The sequence below is a fragment of the Euprymna scolopes genome, chromosome 21, assembly GCF_053919585.1.
Source record: "Euprymna scolopes isolate OS-2025 chromosome 21, ASM5391958v1, whole genome shotgun sequence".
In the NCBI taxonomy this organism is placed as follows: domain Eukaryota; kingdom Metazoa; phylum Mollusca; class Cephalopoda; order Sepiida; family Sepiolidae; genus Euprymna; species Euprymna scolopes.
Window position 1 is genome coordinate 115,923,871 of NC_136502.1, and position 11,009 is coordinate 115,934,879.

An 11,009-nucleotide genomic window follows, 5' to 3' on the forward strand; every position below is an offset into this window, starting at 1 on the left:
AGATGGGTGGATGCATTTAAAAAAAAAATGAATTCAATTTCCAAAAGGTTCATCATTCTCAAATAATATGTAATTTAAAAAAAGATATTTTGTTTTTTTCGATGAGACGAAATTTCTACAATATTCAACCTAAATTTACCCATGTGCATTTTAATCAAAATATGATTATAAAATCTAAAAATTTAAAAAAAAGTTTCCAATTCTGTTATCATCAATTTTCATTATTTTTTTTTTTCCTTTTTAACTTGGACGATAAAAATATTCAGTGTATAAAGTCACACAAAATTAACATCATTGCAATGCTTTTTTTATCTATTTTCATCTATACACCTGCGACGATATACAGTCATATTAGATCCTCTGCATCGGTACAGTGTTTACTGTACCAATGATCTCTTTTCACATTGTGTTCTGCAGTCCTGAATGTACTGCCTCAGTATTGTGTCAATGAACTTTTATCATTATAATATTTTCGGAGTTCTGTATTGGTTATCATGATATTCCTAAGTTTTATACATTCCCTAATTAGCTTAGAAGCCTCTGTCTATTGCTAACGGTTTATGGCCATCTATATATATAAAAGCGAAAATGTATGTATGTTTGTGTGCCTGCTAGAAACTTTCGACAGACACAACAAAAATTCACAAACTCTGTATCATATCGAAGCCCCATCCTTCGCTCGAAAAATTGGCCAAAAACGTTCATTTTTTACCCCGAAATCGAGAATTTTCAATGGGGGGGGGTCAACAAAAACGGTCTTCTCGTGACAACGAGCGGTTCTACGCATGCGCCAGATGACATCATGACCTTATTTACTTTAAATAGTTGAAAAACTGAACAAATTTCCTGTGTGTTATGAGTAAGTTGCTGGAATCCATATTAAATAGAGAAATAGTCAACCACCTCAGCAGGAATAACCTTCTTAGTGACACACAATATGGTTTCCGCTTTGCAAGATCTACCGCAGATGTGCTGACGGTTATATCCCACAGGATTAGTGAATCTCTTGACAAAGGCTTCCTTTCTAGGGCAATTGCTCTTGACATATCAAAGGCCTTCAACAAGGTATGGCATAAGGGTCTACTTCACAAGATTTCCAGCTACGGTATAACTGGAAATGTTTTCTCAATCATTAAATCATTTCTCTCCGATAGGCTCATAAGAGTAGTGGTTGATGGACAAAAATCGGAGGCCTGCAATATAAATGCTGGAGTCCTTCAGGGGTCAATCCTGGGCCCAACTCTCTTCCTGATCTACATCAATGACCTCCCTAAACACATACTTAAATCATTCGTTGACATCTATACTGATGACACGACCATCTACGGCAACACATCAAAGGCTGTAAATGACAAAGTTCTCTCTGATTCTCTCTCCTCTGATTTCGAGCGCGTGCTTCAGTGGGGGAAGATGTGGCTGGTTACCTTTAATGCATCTAAAACCAAACTCCTATCCTTACATCATCAACGCTTTGATCCCCATCTGGCATCAATTGTGATGGATGGCTCTCGTCTGGGTGAGGCCCCGTGTTTTGACAAGCTTCTGGGTTTGACCTTTACTCCTGATCTGAAATGGAACATGTACATCAAGTCTGTTGCCAAGGTCGCTGGAAAGATGGTGGGATCCTTCTACCGCTCCAGAAGATATCTCACTACTGATGCAATTCTCTATCTATATAAAAGCCAAGTACGTACAAGGATGGAATACTGTTGCCATATCTGGGCAGGAGCTGCTAAAAACAGCCTATCCTGCCTTGACAGAGTACAAAATAGACTTTGTGACTTAGTGGGGGATGCCCTTTTCTCTACCCTGCAACCTCTCTCCCACAGAAGAGATGTTGCGAGCCTATCCTTTCGTTATTTCCATGGCAGGTGCTCATCTGAACTCCAATCTCTGGTCCCCCCTCGCCAATCTTTCAGGAAAAACACCCGTCTAGCTGAATCCACTGTGAAAAATTTCCCCCACTCTATATCTGCGCCTAAATCAAAACGCGGATTCCATGAACAAAGCTTCTTTCTTAGAACTGCACGCCTGTGGAACTCTGTTCCGTCTGCCTGCTTCCCACCAGACTACAACTTGGATGTGTTCAAGTCCAATGTTAACAAATTCCTAATGAACCGCCCCCTTAAGTAAACACTTCATCAAACCTCCACACTAACGTAATGTACTTGTAATAACCCTTATCCCTGAGTGGCTTCCGGGCCTTGATAAGTGGTGATCACTGTGTAAAAAATAAAAAAAAAATGTACGTCGCGTTAGCTCAGTCGATTAGCGCGTTGGTTCATTATCTAAACGTTTTGGGTTCGAATCGTGGTGTGAGATGTCTTTTTTCTTTCTTTTTTTTCGATTTTTTAAATTTATATATTGAACCAGTGTTATTTAAGCCATTTTTCACGTAACGTTCGTTTTTCTGTTGTTTTTTTTTTTTACTTCGCTTATCCACCCCCGACCACACACCCAAAAACACCCGGGTACCCACCGATTTTTTAAATTTTAATATCGAAACAGGCTTATTTAAACCATTTTTCACGTGTTCGTTTGTCTGTTTTCATCGTTCATTTGCCTTACGTTAGTTTTTTTTGTGTTTTTTTTTCCCCGCTTAAGTTTTAACGTTGTTTTCTTTTTTTACTTTGCTTATAACAAACAAACCTGGTCATTGACATCGTTGTCGTCACGCTCGACGACTTCTGTGCGCGCACCTGTCAATTTGGTTCTTACTTAAATAAATTCAAATATCTTTCACTAATTCATTCTGGCTGGCCGATTTTATTTTCAAACTTCGCCTCAGGGCTTCGGGTTCGATCTTACACCCTCCCCCTCCCCCCGGTTTCTTTTTTATTTAACACCACACACACCTACAAACACCTGGGCAACGCCAGATACCCCTGCTAGTGTATAATATAGATCTCATCTTTTCTGTTTAGATGTATGCATGTATGTATGTCTCGCAAAAACTTACGACAGAGGCAATGGATTTTCACAAGATCAGTATCATTTTGAAGCTCGACCCATCAGACGACAAATATCGAAAAATTGGCTAAACACATTAATTCCTTCACCCTCAACTGGAGAGGTAGCAAAAAAATCATTCCTTCATGACAATTTAGCCAAACCCGCAAAAGACGTTCTTTCTTGAATTAGTTTAAATATAAAAAAAAACAACCTAATTTCGCTCACTCGGTCATAGACCAGTCGTTATAGTAGCAGCATCATTATCTTAAGATTGCACGTTCGATCCAAGATATCAGATATATTTTTTTTTGTTTTTTAAAGTTTTAATATTGAAACAGGGTTATTTATGCCATTTTTTTTGTTTGTTTTTATGTTTTATTTTTCCATCACGTTCGCTGTTTTTTTTGTTTTTGTTTTTCTGATTTTAAAAAAAAAGTGATAATATCATTCATAATATTTAAACAGCGTTGTTACGTTCACTTATTCTTTATTTTCCATTTTGTTTCGATTTACCCTCCCCCCTCCCCACACACACTTCATCACACCTGGGCAACGCCGGGTAGCCCCACTAGTGGCTTAATAAAGTAAAAATATATATATATATATATATATATATATTTATAATTATTCAGAATAAATAGGAAATATATTTTACTATACCGTATTTTTTGTCTTGCCTACAATAAAATTTCTATATTTGAAATTTAACATTTCAAATCACAAATTTTAAATTTTAAATTAAATTATGATATATATATATATATATATATATATATATATATATACATACATATATATATAAATGCGATAGTGTGTGTGTTATTTTGTGTCACACTTACGTCTTCCATTTCTTGTAATAAATAATTTTACCAATAAGTATCTTCATAAGTTTTGGTTTCAGTTTTGATTACAGCTGATGGCACTCAAGTCATCTATTTGTTTTATAAATAATTTTACTAAGAATTTTTCATAAGTTTTGGTTTTGGTTTCGATTATAGCTGAAGAAAATCGAGTTCCTATTTACAATGCCTCCCCACGGGACAGAGTTAGACACCAGGGTCGTTTTTTAACGTGGAGAAAAGGAACAAAAATTAAAAATTGTCTCAGTCGTGAAGGACTTCTCCTCCACTGACAGAGAACAAGAAATTGAAGTGTAGCATCTGAAGAACAGATACTACACTGTGATCTCGGCCCAAGCCAGAAAGTTGAAGAAACTCAAGTTATATATATATATATATATATTTTTTTTTTCTTCATAAGTTTTGGTTTCAGTTTCGATTCAAGCTAATGCATCCATGTCATGGATTTATTTTGTATTTCAGAAATAGGTTATTGCAAAATGAGCAAAGATATCCTAATTTAATATTTTCATAATGCATAGTTATATTCAATTTTTATATGGCTTTCACAAAACAGATATTCAATTAACACGCATTCGCTTTATTTGTATATATAAAGAAATAAAATAAGTGAAACAAAAATGTCTGTTTTGATATGGAAGCAATTAAATTTTGAAACTATAACAGTTTACATAAAATAATGTTGAAACTATGAAAAATTATTAACAGTTTACATAAAAATTTAAAACTATTAAAAATCATTAACAGTTTACATAATAATTTAAAACTATTAAAAATTATTAACAGTTTACATAAAAATAATGTTGAAACTATTAAAAATTATTAACAGTTTACATAAATGTTAGCATGGCAGACAGTCTCTTATTTTAAATGCATGGATGCATTTAAAATAAGATATGTCCATTCAATTTGCCCGGTTACCAATGAAAATGCTGTTTTTTGGGTTTTTTTTTGCTTCCATCGCATTTCTTTTGTTGTAATTTTTAGATGGTTTTTACCTTCAGCATTTTGACGATCTTTCGACTTGTCTCTTTTAATATTTTCATTTCTCCTTTTTTTCTTTCTCTTCCTTTCTTTTTTTTATCTCATCTTCTTTTTTGTTTCTGTTTTTTTTAATCTTTTATGTGATTATATTTTTTCTCATTTCCTCAATATTTCCAAAATATATAATTGTTTTAAAAATTGACCCATAAATAAGACAGATATGTTTTTTTAAATACATCAAGTTTGAAATCTGCTTGTAAAACCACTTTATATGTTTGAATATTTATATGTATTTATGAATTTAACTATATATTTTTTCTTTTTTCTTTTCAGATACTACTGCACATTGTCTGCCTAATGTCTCCTCATCTACTACCAGACTCTTTAGTTAACAAAGAAATATTCCAGTCTAGCTCTGTACCCTCAGACTCCAGCCTAAGATTCCGCTTCCGCCAATGAAAAATGTACCCAGCCCAATTTGTCTACACAGCTGCTAACCCTTACAATATAGATACGCATGCCTTCTATCAGAACGAACATCTTCACAGTTCCACTTCATCTTCTTCAAAGCCGCACCACCTCAGAAATAACAGTGATGGCGCTAACAGTGGTAACATCTCGGAGGAGAAGATTCACAGATGTGAAGTATGCAGAAACTGCTTTCCGCAGCGTGCTGCACTTGTGAACCATCTCTGTCCAGCAGCAGCAGCAGTGTCCTCCGCATCTGCATCCATCTCTTTGCCTTTATCCATACCTGCTATACCCCCTCCTTTATCAGTTCCAATAATTGGAGGATCAGCATCCCAGGTCAATTCCTCATCATCGTCATCATCACTTCACCTGCCATCTTCTGGAATTGATATTTCAAAGGCGTTGGCCAAAGAAAAGACTTTTGTGTGTTCGTATTGTAATAAGGCGTTCGCGCAGCAGATATTTCTGCGTAACCACGAGCGTACTCATACGGGTGTGAAACCTTTTATTTGCAACACTTGCGGCAAAGCGTTCACATTGCTTGTCAACTTGAAAAGCCATCAAAGGGTCCATACTGGTGAGAAGCCATTTCACTGCCACGTTTGCTCGAAATCGTTCAGCCAACAAGGCAACTTAAAGATTCATATGCGAACACACTCTGGGGAGAAACCTTATAATTGCGATCAGTGCGATAAGTGCTTCACGCAAAAGACCAACCTGGATAGCCACCACAGAGTTCACACGGGGGACCTTTTCACGTGCCAGACGTGCTCCAAATCGTTCACGCTGGAGATCAACTTGCGCAACCATGAACGCGTGCATACGGGTGAGCGTCCGTTTGTGTGCACGTACTGCAACCGGCAGTTCTCACAGCAGAGTGCACTGCGGAATCATGAACGGTTGCATACTGGGGTTAAACCCTACCATTGCACCTACTGCACAAAGTCGTTCAGCCAGCAGGGGACGTTGAAGGCGCATCTGTGTTCGCACACGGGCGAGAAACGTTATCATTGCGATGAGTGCGACCGGGCTTTCTCGCAGAGAACGAACTTAGACAGCCACAAACGGATCCACACCGGCGACTTATTCAAATGCACGACCTGCTCGAAGGCGTTTACGCTCGAGATCAACCTGCGTAATCATGAACGCGTTCACACGGGTGAAAGACCGTTTGCATGTAGCTTTTGTAGTTCTCGATTCTCCCAGCAGAGTGCGCTTAACAATCATGAACGCCTTCATACTGGGGTTAAGCCCTATCATTGCACATTCTGTTCAAAATCGTTCAGCCAACAGGGAACGCTTAAGGCTCACCTGTGCTCCCATACAGGTGAGAAGCGCTTCGAATGCGACCAGTGCGACCGCAGATTCTCACAGAAGACTAACCTTGACAGCCACAAGCGGATCCACACTGGGGACCTTTTCAAATGCACGACGTGTCCGAAAGCATTCACGCTTGAGATAAATCTACGAAATCACGAACGTATACACACTGGGATAAAACCGTACAAGTGTACGTTCTGTCCGAAAGCGTTCTGCCAACAGACGGAGCTGAAATCTCATTTAAGAACACATACAGGTGAAAAGCCCTTTCACTGTAAATATTGTCCAAAAGCTTTCAGTCAACAAAGCAACTTAAAGATCCATGAACGTATCCATACTGGCGAAAAGCCATACCGATGTGACGAATGCTCGAAATCTTTCAGCCAGCGCGCAAACCTGGAAAACCACAGGCGACTGCATTCCGGCGACCTCTTTAAGTGCTCATTGTGCAACAAGTCGTTCACGCAGCTGGTCAATCTGCGTACGCACGAGCGGGTGCACTCTGGGGAGAAACCGTATCGTTGCAACACTTGCAATAAAATGTTCAGCCAGCTGAGCAACTTGTATGCACATGAACGCGTACACACCGGTATAAAACCTTTCTCTTGCGATATCTGTCCGAAATCATTTGCCCAGCGTACCACTCTTATCAACCACAAACGATCGCATGCTGCTAAAGCGCACAATGCATCCCTAATGCTAGGGAAACAAATGTCACCGGACAGCATGAGCATGCATCTCAGTAACATCCCAGGCACAATTGGTAATAGTAACACCACAGGCAGCAGCTTGAACTGCAATATCAAAGTCCCTTTAGCAAACCTCAGTGATCGAGGATCACTAAGTATGAATTCGGGTAGCGGTGGGACAAACAACAGCAGCAACCGAGATATGTCGGCATCAGAATGCAAACAGAAAACTGACGAAAGTGGAGAATGCTTGATGAATTCTTCTCAGACCTCCTCATCCCATAATCAGCATCCTCATCATATTAACCCACTTCATATTCCCACCCCATCAGGCAGGCTTCCACTTTCGACCATGTCTTCACCACCATCATCATCATCCCCACCAAACATACCGACCACTTCACCATGGCTGAGTTCAGCAAACTTGAATGAAATGTCGCAGCGCTGGGAAAATAATTATTTGTGGCCACGGGCATTTCCCATGGCCCCTATTCCCACGACAAACTGGGCAAATATGCCCAGTGTTTTCCCCTGCACACGAGTGGGCCACCCGTCGCCACCCAGAAACAATTCAGCATCAAGTAAAACCCGGACTGAACCTCATCAGAATGCAAAATAGTAATCTTGCAGATGAAAACCCGATTTCATTCACTTTTATCAAAAAAGATGCAATTGTGATTTTTATTCAGTTTTTCCAACTATTTTAGTTTTATTAATATACAAACTTTTATTTATTTTTTTATTTTTTATTTATTTTTTTTTTTTTTTATTTTTTTTTTTATTTTTTTTTTTTTATTTTTTTTTTTAATTTATTTTTTTTTATTTTTTATTTTTTTTTATTTTTTATTTTTATTTATTTTTTTTATTTTTTTTTATTTTTTATTTTTTTTATTTTTTTATTTTTTTTTATTTTTTTTATTTTTTATTTTTATTTATTTTTTTTATTTTTTTTTATTTTTTATTTTTATTTATTTTTTTTTATTTTTTATTTTTTTTAATTTTTTATTTTTATTTATTTTTTTTATTTTTTATTTTTATTTATTTTTATTCAGTTTTTCCAACTATTTTAGTTTTATTAATATACAAACTTTTATTTATTTTTTCCCCCATCAAATTTTTATCTAATTAGACGAAGCCTGGCATAAAGTTATACATGAGCATAGGATCCAATTTTCTAAGCAACTTGTTTTTTGTTTTTTTTAATATTTGAAATTGATTTTCCATAAAACTGACCAGAACACGTTTTTTAATATAAGTTTTTAAATAGATTTGTTTTTAGAATTGGTAAACCGAAAACTATGCATCAGATCGTTTTAAAAATACAAGATAAAATCTAATTCAGACTTTAAAATACATGCCAAAATACTTCCATCAAAGATAAGTTTCAGTCATTAGGAATGTAATTTAACTAAGGAAATTGTTATAAGGCTATTTTAAACGGTGTGTGATTCACTTAATGGATACCATCAAAGGATATGTAATTAGTTATATCGAGTTCAATTACCTCTGTTCCAAAATCATAATAAATTAATTAGTTTATGAGTCAATGCTATACATAAGAATGTTATATATATATATATATATATATATATATATATATATATATATAATTTATGTATTTATTTTTGGTATTTACTTTGGCAGTTCTTGATACCTAAGTAGAGCTAAGTTTTTAAAATAATATGGCAACTAAGCTACACAAAATTAAAAAAAAAATTTTTTTTATTACATTTTCACCCCAAACAAGGCACATTGCCACTTTGGTGTAGGAGGCTACTATCAGAGGCAACAGCTACTAGGGTACTGTGTAGGGAGTTGGGCAGCAAGATGTTGGTTCACGTTACACTTGAACTTCTGCATATCGGTACAGTTGGGGAAGCACGGACTCAGAATAGAATTCCAAAGTCTAGCGGTTCTGGGGAAGAAACTACTGGAGTAGAAAACTCTTTTACATCTAGGGATCTCTACTGTGTGGGGATGGGATTTAGCTGCCTGTCCGGTTTGTCGAGGCTGTTTATGTCGTGGGGGCACAAGTGTTTGCAGTTCGTCAGAGCATTTACCATTAAAATACTTGTAGAACAGGCAGAGGGATGCAATGGGACAGAGGCTGAAGCTTAAATGACAGTTCAGGACCTATCAGATTGGCGACTCTCTTTTGAACCTTGTCTAGGAGCGAGAGACTAGTAGCAGATGCATCAGCCCAAATATGACAATACTCCATACATGGGCGAATGGTGGCCTTATAGAGGTACACGATACTTTCAGGTGTTAGTAGTTTTCTAGCACGATAAAGAGAGCCTACCTTCTTCGCTACGGTCCTGGTAATGCTGTCAATGTAATTGTTCCAACTCCTGTTTCCTGTGAACATTAGGCCGAGGAGCTTAAACGATGTACTTTCAGATAAAGAGTCATTGGCCATTGCTATTGGTGGTAGAGAAGGTTTCTTGTAATTATTGAAAAATTGTTTCAACCTTGTGAGGATTCATAAGACTATTTCCTCTGTGTGTGTGTGTGTGTGTGTGTGTGTGTGTGTGTGTGTGTGTGTGTGTGCGTATATATATATATATATATATATATATATATATATATGGGTACAACTGCAACACAAAAAGTACTACCACTATATACACTCTTTTAAGTTAGACCTAAGTAGCATTTAAGCTGGCATATCAAACTCTTATTCTGACTAGTCAATTCTTATTTATTATTGTTGTACCATGCTATGATTTATTTTTTAAACTTATCTTATCCCATCTGGAAAACTATTAATATGGAAACATTTTTCAATTATGCCCAAAAAATCAATATCAGCAAAGAGAATTAGTTATATTTCATAAAGTTTTATTTGTTTTTCTACAAATAAGTTTTAAAAACATGCAAACAGATAAAAACCGAAACTAAAATTACTTCATTACATATTAGACAATGCTAGATATATACGACTAGTATAAATATTATATATGATTAATTTCATATTTGTAATTTCTTTTAATGCATTAACCTGCAAAATTTATTGTATATTTTGCAAATCTCTTTCCTCTGATGAAAAGAATTGCATTTTTCAAAACTCCACGGAATAAGGTCTTTCAAGTTTATTTGTACTCCTTGTCGGGTAATTAAAATTTTGTATACCTTCTCTATAGGTTTATAATGTTTTTTGGAAAATTTGAATAAATTTTCAATAGTAAGATTTTTCTATTATATATATATATATATATATATATATATATATATATATATATATATATATATATATAGAGAGAGAGAGAGAGAGGGTGTTCCACAAATTATGAACACATTTGGACGTTAAATATTAAAAAAAACTATTAAGGATATAAAAAGCATGCTGATATATAATCATTAATATTAAAGTTGAACTCGATAAATTTAGTCTGCAACTACTGTAATTTCATTTAACATATATACTTCAGTAAATATAAAGTCTTGAAATTTGTCCCAAACTTCTAGAATACCCTATATATATATATATATATATATATATATATATATATATATATATATATACCTGTCCCAGTACGGGTAAAATTAATTCTCCAAAACGAACAATTTTGCACCAATTTTACATTCCCTTAGGATGATTAAAATCAAAATATAATGCTATTCAACCTTATATCTAGACTCCTTATTCTTATTTTAATGAAAATCCATTACATGATTTTAGAAAATGTCTAATATTTAAGGCTAAAGCTTAAGGGGTCTTAAATATTGAAAT

General features: G+C 35.4%; 1 protein-coding gene across 1 annotated transcript in view; it reads left to right on the forward strand.

The window, feature by feature from the left end:
- The window catches only part of LOC145242670 (uncharacterized), a 38,050-nt gene extending 30,041 nt beyond the window's left edge, over nt 1-8,009 (forward strand). Inside the window, exon 2 of the mRNA XM_080105798.1 lies at nt 5,130-8,009. Within this exon, the coding sequence (XP_079961924.1) occupies nt 5,259-7,895 (2,637 nt within the window). The 5' untranslated portion in view covers nt 5,130-5,258 and the 3' untranslated portion in view covers nt 7,896-8,009. The remainder of the gene's footprint in view (nt 1-5,129) is intronic.
- The last annotated feature ends 3,000 nt before the right edge of the window (nt 8,010-11,009 follow it).